At 38.5% G+C, this 16,471-nt stretch overlaps 1 protein-coding gene across 2 annotated transcripts in view; it reads left to right on the forward strand.

The window, feature by feature from the left end:
- The first annotated feature begins 419 nt into the window (after positions 1-419).
- LOC113145603 (formin-like protein 3) overlaps positions 420-16,471 on the forward strand; it is a 35,520-nt gene continuing 19,468 nt past the window's right edge. The window contains exons 1-9 of one of the 2 annotated variants that reach the window (XM_026332511.2): positions 420-636; positions 1,429-1,557; positions 2,330-2,404; positions 3,245-3,418; positions 3,564-3,721; positions 4,509-4,694; positions 4,933-5,596; positions 5,903-6,065; positions 10,120-10,231. In XM_026332511.2, the coding sequence (XP_026188296.1) occupies positions 562-636; positions 1,429-1,557; positions 2,330-2,404; positions 3,245-3,418; positions 3,564-3,721; positions 4,509-4,694; positions 4,933-5,596; positions 5,903-6,065; positions 10,120-10,231 (1,736 nt within the window). In that variant the 5' untranslated portion in view covers positions 420-561. Of the gene's footprint in view, positions 637-1,108; positions 1,342-1,428; positions 1,558-2,329; positions 2,405-3,244; positions 3,419-3,563; positions 3,722-4,508; positions 4,695-4,932; positions 5,597-5,902; positions 6,066-10,119; positions 10,232-16,471 lie in introns of those variants that run through there. The other variant, XM_026332512.1, reaches the window with a different exon arrangement.

The raw sequence follows: 16,471 nt of genomic DNA on the forward strand, positions 1-16,471 counted from the left end.
TACCGTAAAGATTGTCCAGTGTTCGCATTTTTATATACCGTATTTTCTGGACTATAAGTCACACTAAACTTCTGACTTGTCCTTCGACTTATAAACCAAAGCAACATATTTTGGGTTTTTTCTGTTCAGTAAGGCTGTTTTTGCTAAAAGAGACTAATAGTCAGGTGTGACTTATAGTCTGGAAAATATTGTACTTTTATGGATTCCACTGTACTGATCTTTTTAAGGTAAAGAACCTAAAAGCCATAAAGGACTCTCTCAGATAAAATGGAAGTGGAAGGGAAGATAGGTCACACAATCATGCAAGTGGAATAAACTGCAGATAAACTTTCAGCTATCTGTGTTGCTGTGGGTGTGTCCAACCTGAAAGAAACCTGAGCTGAAAGAGGGTGTTGGCAAAAAGACTGCTGCAAATCACAACCATTACTTTTACCTAGTTAAAGGAAGTAGGTCTCTATCTCTGTTTTGTATGACAAAAAAACTAACAATCCTTTATGTCTCTGCCATAACAGAGAAAAAAGTGCATGGATTTAGCAGTTGCATGGATTTTTGTTTGAAATTATGTCAGGATCAGGATTAAAGAAGAAAGACAATCTATCCAGAATGAATAGATTGCAAACTAAGGATTTGCCACAGGTAAGATTTCAGTTTGCTTAGCCATGACAGCCAACATTAAGCAGTATGTTCTTTTAAGATCAAGTGTCAGGCTCTAAATTACCATGTTTATGAAAGCATCAAACCAGCGCTTCAACAGTTGAGTCAGTACATAACAAGAGCCTTACTGTATTCTTCTTTCCAGAGAAATCAGCCATCTTGTTTTCATTAACAGTGGCTTAAAAGGCCATAATGTTTTGGTGCTTTTTGATGAGAGTCTCTCAAGCATTTTCAACTTCCTCAATTCAACCTGACTTCCTTGGTGTTTGTAATGTCCCACAGTAGATACTCAGAAGTTTGACAGACAGTGACTGATTTAAGGAAGACAGTAAGTTCCAGTAACAGCATGTGATTAACGGCTGCAAATGCTTATTGAAATGCAGTGGTTCCTCTTTGCAGTTCCACTGAGCTGACACTGACACAGGATAACATCTGGTATTCACTCACAACCAGATGTCAAGGAACACTTCAGCAGTACTTCAGTTAAGAGTTGTAATGCTAAATACTTTACTAAATTGAGCATGAAAAGACCTAAAAGAGATCCAATGGTCTGATAGGTTTTTTAGTAATAATCAGAGTTAACTGTTTGTTTACTAAATGTAAAGGCACTTTAAAGTAATGTGTTTTGTCACTTTGTGAAAATGCAAATCAAAAATTTTCAAATACAGTAGGCTCAGTTTAAAACAGGTATTACATTTTAAATTATGGACATAAGTCTAAAGAACAATTTATCAGTTTACCAGTTTATCTGAATTTCCTGTGTTGTCATTTCAGCTGAGCAATGAGATGCAGCTGAGCATCATGAACAAGGTAAAGACTGGAGAGCTGACCATTGATGATGCCCTGAACCAGGCCAAGAAGAACCTGGAAAAGCTGGCCTCACAGCAGGGCCTCGCTGTAGAGGTATCAACAGCTTAAATGGAGCTCATTTAATATTGTGTGAGCTTTCTCATGACAGCACAAAGTTAGCAAAAACAGAGCTTTGGAAAGTGGTTAGACACCAATGATAATGAATATTGATGTATTGCTAACAAGTTTGTCATATTAACATAAACTTATATGTCATGCATTTAAAGTGGCCAAACAGTCTATGAGCTAAGTCTTATAGGAAATAGCAATCCCTAAAACCACAGATTGCCATTTGTAATTAAAACAAACAAAACACAAGTTAATTAATTACCTTCATATGTGTTGCCATCATTTTTATGTTTAGCTGTTTCCAACAGTTTCCAGTCTTCACTCTGGCTCTATGTACTTAAAAGACTTTTAAGTGTTAATGTCTTTTCACTCTACCTCTTTGATACGGAATCAATTTAAATACATTGTTTTCAGCCTCTATTACTTTGTGAGTAACCCCCTTGAAAACTCTGAAGGAAAGCTGGAGGAAACGTGTCTTTTGAAATGACAGACTTGGTTGCCATTTCTTTCCTTGAACATTGCTGTGTTGTTAAGCTGCTAAGCCTGCTAGATTGGTTTGCTTTGCCTTGAAGAATATTTATGAAGGAATGTGAAAGGTAGCTTTTGTTCGGCACCTTAGCAGGAAACAATCACAAAACAAAAGGCTCTGTATTTGAAATTACCCCTTTGCATTGGTATGTTGTGATGCTCTCTGTCATTCACTTGAAGGTATTTTCCCATTCAGTGTTCATGTCTTGGGTTTTTTTGGCTGTTGTAGGAACACCAACCCTCACAGTACAATTTCAGTGTTCGTAAGCATGGTCGCTACAGGTGGCAGAAGCGAGTTATTCAGGTATGTTAAAACAACAAAACACTATTTTGTAACACTATTTTCCACAGAATAATAGTATTACAAGGCAAAGAGCCTGTGGCCATCCTAGAAGCTCTTTGAGGCTGTACTTAGGCATACTGATGCTTGATAGGCCAGCATATTATTAGGATCACAAAGAGAATGATAACACGTTGATGTTCAGCAGGAATCATGTTTACCATGTCACCGTCTTACTAAGACTAATTAGCACTAAACACAATGGGTCACAACAGTGTGTCAGTAGTTTTGTAGTGACTACCTTAAGCATTGGACAAATCAAAAATATGATTGTAATGTTTATACCAAAGTTAAAAGCAATTCATTCAATTGAGCTTTTGAGCTTGTGCCAAAGCTATGGAAACAAACTGACATTGCCAGCTGTAACAACACTGAAAACTCAAATGATTATTTTTGCTGCCTTCTGCATTGAGATAACAGTTGATTAGGCACACTTACGTAAAACTAATGTGGTGTACTCCTGCACAAAATCCCACCTTTATGATGTTGAGTTTTTTTTTTTTTGTTTGTGGTGATTCCAGTTTATGGCTGGTTTGGAGGCTGCAGTTTGTGGTACTGGTAAACTGTATTGTATTATACAGAGACATTACTGTTATACAGTCTGTCCTCTTTGACATAAATGAGGTGAACAGTTGAGTCAACTACAGATTCTACAAAACCTTATAAATAAAGATATTGCTTGTTGCAAGACTGTAGTGTTACGACATAGTATGTACCTATACAAACCAAATAAACCAAATGTATATTCAGTAATATGCTCATGCACTGCACTCTAACTTAAACACTGGGCTTATTACCATCCAGATTGATTTCAACACAAACATGCTGTGCAGCATTGAGAAAGGAATCATCAAGAGACAACTGCCCTTCTCCATTTTCAAAAGCTGTGATGATGGAGTCGGTTCCAGGTTCTCCATTTCTTTTAAAGGACATCATGATTATGAATTAGAGGCCACATCCCTGGAAGACAAACAGAAGGTTAATTTATAGTTAATGTATGTACATATAAATCAGAAAAGTAAACTAGTACAGAAAAAGATGCATTTTTGCCGATTTCCTTTGTGACTAATTGTCATGGAAGCTTTCATTTTATTTCATTTTTTCATGCTGCTGATTGTTTCAGATGATGCAACTTGTGAATCAGATAATTTATGGGAACATATACAGTGATCTTGAAGAGGAAAATTCAGAAACTCCTGCACAGCCTAAAGCATCACAGAGTCTCCGGGAAGGTGTCTTATTACTACACAGAGGTGGCCTAGCATCCTTCAGATGGGTGAAGTACGGATGTGTCTTTATTATAGCAGCACTACAATAATGAGATTGCTTCACAACCAATGTGTAACATATTTGGTAATGAGTGATTTGTGATTAATGATCAGGACTGTGGTTCAGTTTATATTCACTACATACTACACACAAGTTTTAAATTTGTGCTGACATGGTAGAACTGGAACAATTAAAGGTCTTTTCCAGACAGACTCTCTTCTTTATAATGTGTCTCGTAAGGTATTTTTTCACAACTTAATTTAAATTAACTACAGGTAAAAAAATCTTAAAATTACATCTACTCCTTCTCCCTCATTGAAAAACCCATACTCTATGGGTATTCAAATATATTTAATTTCATTAAGTACAGATAGATATTTTTACAAATGTGGTTATTTGACTGTGATGGACTGGTGACCTGTCCACGGTGTACCCCTGCCTTTCATCTAAAGAGAGCTGGGATAGGCTCCAGCAAATCCCTGTGACCCTAAATGGGAATAAGCGAGTATAGATAATGGATGGATGGTTATTTGATTTCTTGCTTGTTAGAAGATAGGTACTACTCTCTAATGTTACTCTAATACTGTTTGTTAGGGTGAATAGGCACTATTATAAAAAAATATGTTTGAATGATGTCCATGTGATGTGCTCTGGTTATTTCATATTGTGTTCATAAACTACAAAAACAATATTCTACACCAAATTACATGGTGTACCTAATGAATACAAGCAGCATGCAGTATTAGTATGCAGCTTGGGCCCTGTTGTTGTGCATGTTACCTTTCTCCTTTTGTTCCAGATATGAGGTCCAGCTCCACCCAGGCCAGCTAACACTGGTCCCCTTCATGTGTCAGGCCCCTGCTGATGGTGAGGTGACATCTGTGCCTGAGTCCATTGTGATCCACCTCTCAGATGGTGATACCAGAGTAGAGAAACGTGGCAACTCAGACACTTTCACCCTAATCACCCACAAAAATGAATACCAGTGAGTGAGAATTATTAAGATGCAAGACTATCATAACAAATAGTGGTTAATTAATTTTCAGAATAAATTAGAGTGATATGATGATATAATTTGATTCAGTCTGCAATGTTTATCGTTACTGTAGCAGTTATAAAGCAGCCATGTTTAAGTGATAAAGTAATAAATTTAGGTCTAAAGTGTTCATTACCAGACTTAGTTAATAAAGGAAACCAAGCTACACCTTTTTGATTTGTTGCAGATTCAAGGTGCCTGTAACAGATCAAACAAGTGACCCAGGGTCCATCCAAAGGGAGTGGGATGCTTGGGTGCAGGCCATTGAAAAACTGTGTTCTGACTGGAAGAGAAAGTCCATGGGTGAACACATGTTTGGGGAAACAAAGATTTTACAAAACCTCATCATAGAAGAAGACATAGAGGACACTGATATAGATCTTGAGTCTAGTGGTAAATTTAGCAGTGGAAGTATGGCTATAATTTATCCTCCCATTAATTATGCAAATGCAGATCCCACTTCCAGCGGTGGAGAACATTTATCAGCTCTTGATACAAGTCAAAATGATCCCTCAGCACATTATGCAAAGCCGGTTCCTAAACCTCGCAGAACTGGGAAGCCTGCTCTTCAAGTTATTGGACCCGATATTTTGCCTCCTGTGCCATCACCAACCTCTCCTGGTGAGGTTGTCTTATCACCTACAGCTCCTCCACCCTCACCCTCCCAAACTGCCCTCACGTCCTCATCCACAGTCCCAGAGGCTCTTTCCCATGAATCAGGTTTTCCAGCTGTGAAAGGGCCTTCACCTCCAAGTGCCCCTGCCCCCCCACCTTTACCCTTCAAACTGAAGACTATTTCAAGAAAAACACACACCAAGGCTTTCCACTGGGACCTAGTTGGCTCAGACAAGGTAATACATTACTTAACTGAAGATATAAAATGACAGCATTTTGAAAGTTAAGATTGAAGGTAATTGTAGCAAATTAGTTTCAATTTTTATATGTAAATGCACTGGTTTATTATTTTGGTAAAGAGAGAAAGGTCAGTTTCAGCATAGTTGCACTTCACTACTCCTCATATTGCATCACTGATGGGAATTATTCTCTGTTTTTTCTATCAGTTATCCCTTCCCTAATGTTGTTCCTTTGTAATGTTAACATTGATTTCCACATAAAATCGAGTTGTCTCACTACTAAAATAATTTGTTTCTTGGTAGATTGCAAAATCATTTTGGATACAAGAAAACACCGGGAGGATTGAAATCGACACATCACGCTTATACGAGCAATTTGCTGTTAAAGATCTGGGGATGTTTGGTGCGCCTGAGCTGAGTAATACCCAACATATTATGCTCAACCAGAAGATTGCACACAACTTCAGTGAGTCTATCATCAATGAATACAAGTGGTATGGTGAAGTTGCTTATATAAACTGCCATCTGTAACAGATAATTTTCAGCATTTTAGGAATGGGATTAGATTTTATCAGAAAAATAATAAGGACAATTTCCATGCTATAATGAAAAGGCATTCTTTTGGATTTACTCAGATAAACAAGATTATTCCTTCAGTGAATTACAAACTAGAAGGTGTAAAATGAATTCACTCTTTTCAGCGCCACCAGAGGGAAGCATCACATAGAAGAAGTAACCAGAATCTCTGTAGTGACAGTCTTCGATTAAGGCTCTTTAATTTTTTATAAATTAGACTTTAATTGCCCGATTAGGAAGACGCTGACCTGAGAACTCTTTGTGGAGGACCTATAAATGCTGCTATTTTCCTCTTTTTAAAACAATAGTTGAGCCTATAATGCCACTGCAGCAGCAAAGCAATGGGATATTCCACATCTTTGTCTGCAGGGGGCAGTGTGTCACCAATCCAGCAGTACCATAACTGCCCATGCAAAATGCAGAGGTATTGTGAAGAGGAACATATTTTATTTCTCATCTAATGGATTTTCACTTTTGATTAATTGAGTATACGTGGCTTGTATATTTCAAGAATTAAGTTGGGAGAACATTTCAGAGGCTTCCTCTCACAGGTCCTCCAAGAGAACCAGACACTGTGATGCAATACAAATGTGGTGGTAGGCTGCTAAATGGAATCAATGTGACTGCAGATTGGCAACATAATTAGAGTTCACATGGTCATAAAATATAGATAGGGGATCTGAGAGACAACAACAGCAATTTCCTGTCTTGATACAGAATATCCCCATATTCAGAGTTTGTGCCTCTACCTGACCTGGAAACTGTTGTTGTGTCAGGAGCGGGGAGCTGAGTGATGACAGCCCGCAGGCAACCCAGGGCCATGCATCTTTCTGCTACAAGCTTTAGAAAAATGTAGACATTTGAAGAACAGAAAAACTATCTGTCTTGCTGTCTCTCCTACTTTGGTCCCACTGCCACCAATATAGAAAGTGACATTTCAGCAAAGGTGAAAGATGTAGTCAGATCCTTAGTCAAAGCGATATTGCAATATCAAAGTATTTGATTACAAGTGAAAGTCTTGCATTAGAAAGGGCGCTCAAGTAAGGCGTCTTAAGGAGTCTTTAAATGTTATATTATATGTAAATATTATATTAAAGGTGAACTTCAAATATCAAAATAATTAATATCCATATTATGTGATTGGTGATGTGATTATCTGTGACCTGTCCGGGGTGTACCTCTGCCTTTCACCAAAAGATAGCTGGGATAGGCTCCAGCAGATCCCCATACAAAGTATCATAAGTGCAAATACTAATCACTTATGAGTCTCTAATTTATCTTGAATGTAAAACTTAACCTGTAAAATAACTATGGCCAAAGAATAAATGTACTAGTGTACAAATATTTCCCTCTAAATTATACTTCACACCACTGCATTTTCTTTCTGACTTTAAGCCACATTTTAATCAATAAGATAACCATTGAGCATTGCTGAGGCTGTAATAAAAACAGAACAGACGCAATCCAGAGGTGATTTTTGTTTGTTTATACTATAAAAACACAGGCTGTCCCCTAGGATTCAGTTCTCATTGAAACCAGATATTTAAAAAATCTATTGTTAATAGGATTTTTCTTTTTCTTCTCTCTCTGTCTTTTGGCATACCTCCACAGACACTTTCACACATGCCCTTCCCTGTGTTTGTTTGTTTATCACCACAATCCTGGCTAAATTTGTACTGATTATTCAGCTCATATCCCATTCTTTGCCACACATTTATTTATCTATTTGCTCCAATTACACTGGGAGCCAGTCCACATACAAATGTCACATTGTTTTTATAAAGATATAACAGCTCAGCAGACAGTCAGACTCCACTTCCGTGTGATAATATCACATACGTATCAAGTATGTGATCAGTGATTAACGAACAAACTCAGATCTGTTAATTAGTGTCAGGGATAAAGTTGGGACTCCTTACTGTATCCACCGTGAGTTTCAAAACATTAAATGGTTTCCAGATACACACTAAGCCAGATGCAGTTAGAAAGCTGGAGCAGGTGGTTGCATTATTGTTTTACTGCAGTTTCAAATGGTTTTCTCTGGTAATCAACCTGCTCCTTGCGGGCAAGCTGTGCGAGTCCATGGGACAATGGTGTAATGAACTATGTATTTATTTATAGCACTTTAAGTGCTATACAACAATCCAAAAGGCTTTTGACAACAAGACTGTAGCTAGTATTGAGTTTTCCTAAAAAATACTGGCAAAGACAAAGATGCAAAGATTGTGTGTGGATGTGTGTGGTGGCATCGGGATTTTGCAACATTACATGCTATGAATAGGTTGCCTCTGCATGCCACCACAATGGTTTAATGAGCTCTAAGAAAGTGTGATACTTACAATATATTTAAAGTATCAAAAGTAAAATAACTTGTTCTGCAGGAAAAATGCCCACTGTGGCTGATATATTAGTTTATATTATATTCTTATACCGATATATCAATGTATAGCCAGTATTTTGCTGTTGTAGCTTATTTAGTTTTAACTACTCTATAACTCATCTAGGTGTCAGGCCCCTCCAATGAGTGACAAAATAAATATGAGGGGTAATGAGATGATTAATGGATAGGAAAAAAAACAAAGTTGTGATGCAACAATTTGATTTCTCATTATTAGTGTTTGAACTGAATCTTTGCTTTTTTGTTTAGAATGTGTGTGAAACTAATATGGTTATTTACCTAGAGACCTGGTGTATGCTGTGTTTGATGACTGGAAATGTCGCACACCTAATTAAAAGTACACCTGTGGCTTCCTGCGCCTAGTGGGACACACTCTCCATCTCAACACTCTAATTTCCTAGGGCATTTGCCCAGATTGTCTGAGTGCCAAACAACAAAGGGCTTGATTTGCACTCACTGTGTTTGTGTGGATGTGTGTGTGTGTGTTTTTGCCCAGATGAGACAGCCTAACCCGCAGTCCTGGGGACACTTTGTTTTCGATGTTTGATGTTTTGATTCTTCATTTGAAAATGTGACACAAAAGCCTCTGCTGGTCCTGGTGAGGGAATTACCATCTCAGGTCTTTAATGTCAAGGATTTAGAAACGTGTTGATTACAGCTTTGTACCTACAAAATGCTTTTCATTTAACATGATTATTTTAATCACTTTGTCATGAGTAGATTTGCAGACAGTTTGATGAATTTGATTCAATAATAGAACATGTATTGACTCTTATTTAGGATTAGAAATGCTCAATTCTGGTTTTATGCTGGAGCCAGTAGCCAATTAGTAAGTCTTATCTTAGTTTAGCATACACTTGAAATAGCAAGCCTGGCTCTGTCCAGAAACAAGAAACTCTGCCTACCAGCACCTGTAAAGATACACACAACACAAAGTATCCATGAAGTACATGAACAATGATGTCAGTGTGGCAGCTGTCACTGCAGCTGTTGTCTACATGTACTTATTGGCAAAAAGCAAGTATATCAGCAGCTTTTGAGGTGCTGGTAGGTACTTTTGAACTTAAGACAGCCCAGGCTAATTGTTTGTGTTTGCTTAGAGAATGACTACATGACACACAAGAAACAAAATTAAATAAGAATGTGAAGAACTGAGTGAGTGCTACACACCACTTAAAGATGAAGAAAGCTATGTCAGTCAATCAGTATTGGTGTCCGACTGGTATTTTACAAAATTCACCATGTGTTTTACATGCATGTCTAAAATTCCTGAAGCAGGCTTCTAATGAATGCTTCTCTCAGCTCCTGAATTATGCAAAGGCATTTTGTGGGAAAAAAAAAAAACTCACATCAACTTTGACTTGATAGAATGCAAATTTGTGCATTTCCCTGAGGCATTTGGGGGAAAGTAATTAAGCAAAGGACCCTTTGTCTTCACAATGCTTTTTGAGTCATTTCATTGCAGGATAAGAAGACTATCTGTCAAGAGGAAAGCTTTCATGTACCATTGAGTGTGTTGACTTTTTCTAATCTATTGTTCTTCTAGACATTTTCCTCAAAAGTTTTCCAGTGCAGCCGGGAGAGCTGAAGGACAAACTGTCCATCATTAATGAGAAAGATGGAGGCCTGTCTGATGAGCACATCACCTCTCTGAGGAGGTATGACTTTGTGCCAAAAGAGGCTGATTTGTATTCATTCCTTCTAGTGTCACAACTGAACCTGAAAGGCGAATTACTTTTTGTGCCAGAGCCCATGAGCGGTTGATGTGTGTTTTTTTAAGCGGTGGTAAAACCTTTGGTTACCACAGATCAGTAAATCATCTGTCTACATGGTACATTTAGGACAATGTGAGACAGAGGAAACTACTGCCAGTTCATGCAAGGAGGACACATGCACTGCACAGCAGCTTTCACAATGTTCTAATACTAAAGAGCAGATGCCAGAACCTTTTACTAGAGCAGCTGACTAATAAAAGTTTTATTTCAGGTTATTTGTGGAAATGGAAACTATTGACATGCCCTCAGGAATATAACACTGAAAACACTTGAAATGCTTCCTGATTCTTACCTGCACTTTACTCAGTGACTCTGGATGCTGACCTCCTGGAAGGCAAAAGTGTTCTAATATAGTATGTGAAGGATTTTATTTATTCTAAGAAAATGTAATATGTATTTTAATGTGCTCAAGCGTAGGCCTGAGGAATACAATCTTGATAGAACCACTCCCAACAGGTGCTGCAATATTAATGACCAGTGCAACTCCAGTGGCGCATAGCCTGGCTCATGAAAAAGTGAATGCCTTTAGTTTGAGGTCAGAACACATGGAAATGACAGCAGGAGGAAGTCCAATTTAAGATGAGCGGGGTTCAAATTCAGCGCAAGTGAGTAAATGGCTATTGCCATCAGTGACTTGCTGCTTTATAGAAGCTGACGAAGACCATCACCGCTATTTGGCTTTTGATCACTTGCCTTTCTCCAGGCCACTGGGAGTCAATGCAATGGCATCAGTCCAAGAGATAGAGAACATGACACAGACAGGCAAAGGTCAAAATGGAAAAGATGGAAAAGTACATGAGATAGAAAAAGAAACAGCACCAACCACCACTTAAATTTTTTAACATGAATCTATAGATCTTAGTTTTTTCAAATGGATAAATATAAAATATTTAAAAAATGTGGTTGAAGAGCAGAACCAGTTTAAATGTAATAATTGACCTATATTCAGTGTTTCAATTGTAATCATGGGTGCCAATATCAATACCAACAGCTGTCAATTTTTAGAGTCACAAGTTTTCAACAAAGATAATTAATTTAATTTTGAGAGCTGCAAGTGCAAAACTCTGTCTTTTTCTTCCGTCATACAGTGGTTATAGTACTATTATTATTATTATTATATTATATTATAATTATGAGTCTATCAAAGTTACCAAGAGGTACTGCAAAAATCTACAGTAAATTAACTGTATTTAAGCAGTAGAAAACTCTACTTTAGCTATGTCCTCATTTCCCTTAGCAATAAAATGTAGCAACTACAGACATCAGCTCTGGAAGGGAAGTTTCTGTTTTTGTGATTGCTGTCAGGATTTCCTCCATTCTTTCTTGTGTTTATTCTTAATCCTGTAACTACAGTGTCCTTCTGTCTTCTCTGATGTATAATGCATGAAATGACCCTGCGTAATGAGAAACAGGTCACATGTAATGATGAAATGTCAAAAAGATAGCACCAGACTCTGCAGTTCCGCGATTTATTTTAACTCATTGTTTTGATTTTATTGCCCAAACAATTTTGCTTCACTCACTGTTGATTTTGGCCAAAGCTGTATTCAGCAAAAAATCGCTAAGAGCCAAATGTACAACAACTGCTCAGCACCAAACATCAGACAGACAAAATCTCAGCAACTAGATGATGAAAATAAAGGAGCATTTAGCAGCTAAACAGACAGAGATTTCTCTCTGGAGTTGATGGGGACCAAAAACAGAGCTAAAACTAAGTGAAAATTAGGCTTACATTCATCAGCCAGACTACTTTTATACTTAACAAATACTAAACAATTGTACTTGACCTAATTTTTATTGTACATTTTTCTGTAAATAATTTATATGGAACAAGAGATTTTAATTAAAATCCCCATTACTGTATGCAAATAGCTCAGATTCAATCAAAAGACAAAGTTTTACCTGCAGTACCTCGTTGATTCCATATATTACAAAAAACATCTATCAACTATTCATATCCTTATCCTGTGGATAAGGACAGACAGATCACCAGTATATGATAAGGCTGACACAAAAAGACAGACAAACACCCACATTTAAAGTCACCAGTCAACACAGACACATTGAGGACACTCAAACTTCACAGAGACATGCAAAATTCAGACAAAATATAATAGATACAGAATAAATGAGAGTAATTCTATTTAAAAAAAACATTTCAGAACATACAAGACACAAATAGGCAAATAAGAAATTCAGAACATTAAAACAATGAAAAGAAATTCCTGATTGCCCAAATGAGATTTTCCTTACTGGTATGATGCTGATATGATCTAGTGTATCTACCTTAAGAAGCAAGCCCATTAAAGCCCCTGAAAACTTAAACACTTCTTATATATTTCTCTATACCATTAAATTTTCATGACTAGACTAACATCAGAGATTAAATAAATGTAGTAGGCAGTATTTATTAAAAATTTAACATACAAAACATAACCTCGTGTGATTGTGATTGTGTTTATCTGCCGCCTTCAAAGTCAGAATCAAATGTTTCTGTTGGTTGTCTGAAACATCACCTATATGAGTCGCACTCACTTCAGAGAGAAGTACAAAAATATCTCAGATGAAGTAACTAAAACTGTTCAAACGTGAATTTCAATCACCCCCCCAGAACACAGCTTCGTGGTGGCAGTATCATGCTTCTTCTTCTTTTCTTTTTGGCTGCTCCCTTCAGGGGTCGCCACAGCGAATCATCTGCCTCCATTTTACTCTATCCTCTGTATCCTTCACACCCACACCAACTATCCTCATGTCCTTCTTTACTACATCCAAGAACCTCCTCTTTGGTCTTCCTCTAGGCCTCCTTCCTGGTAGCTCTAACCTCAGCATCCTTTTACCAATGTATTCGCTAGAAGCTTGGGTGGGAGTTACTGGCACAGTGTTAAATTGGCTAAAATCTTACTTACAAGATAGAGACTATTTTGTCTCACTTGGTAACTATGAGTCTGAGCGAACAAAAATGAAATGTGGGGTTCCTCAGGGGTCTATTCTTGGTCCTCTCTTATTCAATATCTACATGCTGCCCCTTGCTCAGATCATGGAATACTACAACTTTGACTACCATACCTATGCAGATGACACCCAACTTTATATATCAGTATCATCTCATGATTATAGTCCTCTAATTTCATTATGTGAGTGTATTAATCAAGTCAAAGAATGGATGTGCCAGAATTTTCTCCAGCTTAATACAGACAAGACAGAAGTGATTGTTTTTGGCCCCAAAAATGAAAGGTCAAAGGTCATTGCTCACCTTGACTCCATGTCATTGAAAGCTACAAATCAAGCCAGAAACCTTGGTGTAATCATTGACTCAGACCTGAATTTTAACAACCACATAAAATCCATCACTAAATCTTCCTATTACCACCTGAAAAACATTGCTAGAATAAAAGGTTTTCTGTCTACACAAGATGCAGAAAAACTTGTTCACGCATTTATCTTCAGTAGGTTAGATTATTGTAATGGCTTGTTCACAGGTCTTAGCAAAAAGTCAATCAGGCAGCTGCAGCTAATCCAGAATGCTGCTGCCAGAGTCCTTACAAACACCAAGAAACTGGACCATATCACACCAGTTCTCAGATCACTACACTGGCTTCCCGTTAGTCAAAGGATAGATTTTAAAATTTTATTGCTAGTTTATAAAGCACTAAATGGTTGTGGACCAAAATATATCCAAGATATATTGGTTCCCTATGAGGTTTCCAGACCCCTCAGGTCATCTGGGACAGGTCTATTGTGTGTTCCCAGAACCAGAACCAAACAAAGTGAAGCAGCATTTAGTCACTATGCTCCTCACTTGTGGAACAAACTTCCTGAACACCTGAGGTCTGCTCAAACTGTCAGCTCATTCAAATCTGGACTGAAAACTCTGTTGTTTACTGCTGCCTTCGAATAATTGTTATCTTTGTTTTCTTAATGTGCTTTTATGTTTTATTTTAATTTACTTTACTTGATTTAAATTTATTTTATGTTAAATGTCTTTATTTTTAAATGCTCTTTTCAATGCTTTTAATGCTTTTAATGTAATTGTATGCCTTGTAAAGCACTTTGAATTGCGTAGTGTATGAAAGGTGCTATACAAATAAATTTGCCTTTGCCTTTGCCTTCACTATCCCTCCTCTGAACATGTCCAAACCATCTCAATCTGGCTTCCCTGGCCTTTTCTCCAAAACATCTAACATGAGCTGTGCCTCCGATGTACTCATTCCTGATCCTATCCACCCTTGAAAACCTCCTGTCTTTTTCTACGTGCCACCGTCTCTAAACCATACAATATTGTTGGTCTCACCACTGTCTTGTACACCTTTCCTTTCATTTTTGCTGACACTCTTTTGTCACACATCACACCTGACACGTTCCTCCACCCGTTCCAACCTGCTTGCACATGTCTTTTCACTTCTTTTCCACACTCTCTGTTGATCTAGACTGTTGACCCTAGGTACTTAAAATCCTCCACCTTCTTCACCTCTACTCCCTGTAACCTCACTGTTCTACTTGAGTCCCTCTCATTTACACACATGTACTCTGCTTTACTGCGGCTCAGCTTCATTCCTCTCCTTTCCAGAGCAAACCTCCACCTCTCTAGATTTTCCTCCACCTGCTCTCTGCTCTCACTACAGATGACAATGTCATCTGCAAACATCATGGTCCACGGAGATTCCTGTCTAACCTCATCTGTCAATTTGTCCATCACCACAGCAAACAAGAAGGGGCTCAAAGCCAATCCTTGATGCAGTCCCACCTCCAACTTGAACTCCTCTGTCACCTCTACAGCACACCTCACCACTGTCTTACAGCTCTCATACATGTCCTGCACCACTCGAACATACTTCTCTGCCACTCCAGACTTCCTCATATAAAACCACAGCTCCTCTCTCGGCACTCTGTCATACGCTTTTTCCAAATCTACAAAGACACAATGCAGCTCCTTCTGGCCTACTCTGTACTTCTCCATCAGCAGTCTCAAAGCAAATATTGTATCTGTGGTACTCTTTCTTGGCATGAAACCATACTGCTGTTCACAAATGCTCACTTCTGACCTCAGCCTAGCCTCCACTATTCTTTCCCATAACTTCATTGTGTGACTCATCAGCTTTATTCCTCTGTAGTTTCCAGAACTCTGTACACCTTCCTTGTTCTTAAAAATGGGCACCAGTACACTTCTCCTCCATTCCTCAGGCATCCTCTCACTCTCCAAGATCTTGTTAAATAGCCCAGTCAAAAACTCTACTGCCACCTCTCCTAAACACTTTGCCATACCTCCACAGGTATGTCGTCAGGACCAACTGCCTTTCCACGCTTCATCCTCTTCAGTGCCTTTCTCACTTCATCCTTACTGATCTTTGCTACTTGCTGCTCCACAACAGTCACCTCTTCTACTCTGTGCTCTCTAACATTTTCCTCATTCATCAACTCTTCAGAGTATTCCTTCCATCTTTCCATCACACTTGTGGCACCTGTCAACACATTTCCATTCCTGTCCTTAATCACCCTAACTTGCTGCACATCCTTCACATCTCTGTCTCTCTGCCTCGCCAACATGTACAAATCCACCTCTCCCTCCTTAGAGTCCAACCTATCATGCAAATCCTCATATGCCCTTTGTTTGGCCTTTGCCACCTCTAACTTCACTTTACTTGGTCCTCTGCTCCGCTCTTGTCCTTTTCATCTTCCTCACCAGCAGAGTCATCCTGCCCACCACCATCCTATGCTGTCTGGCTACACTCTCCCCATCATCACCCTATCTGACACTCTCTTCACCTCCAGAACATTTCTAGCAAAATTGTCCTTCAGGATAATTCCTACTCCATTCCTCTTTCCATCCACACCATGATAAAACAGCTTGAACCCTGCTCCTAATCTATAGGCCTTGCTACCTTTCCACCTGCTTTCCTGAACACACAAGATATCCACCTTTCTTCTCTCCATTATATCTGCCAACTCTCTAGTTTTCCCTGACAAAGTCCCTACATTCAAGTCCTACACTCCTGCCCTTCCTCTTCTCTCTTTGCCTATGAACACGCCTTCCTCCTCTCCTTCTTCGACCAACAGTAGTCCAATTTCCACTAGTACCCTGTAGGTCAACAGCGCCAGTGGCGGTCATTGTTAACCTGGGCCGCA

This window comes from Mastacembelus armatus, chromosome 7, assembly GCF_900324485.2.
Source record: "Mastacembelus armatus chromosome 7, fMasArm1.2, whole genome shotgun sequence".
In the NCBI taxonomy this organism is placed as follows: Eukaryota; Metazoa; Chordata; class Actinopteri; order Synbranchiformes; family Mastacembelidae; genus Mastacembelus; species Mastacembelus armatus.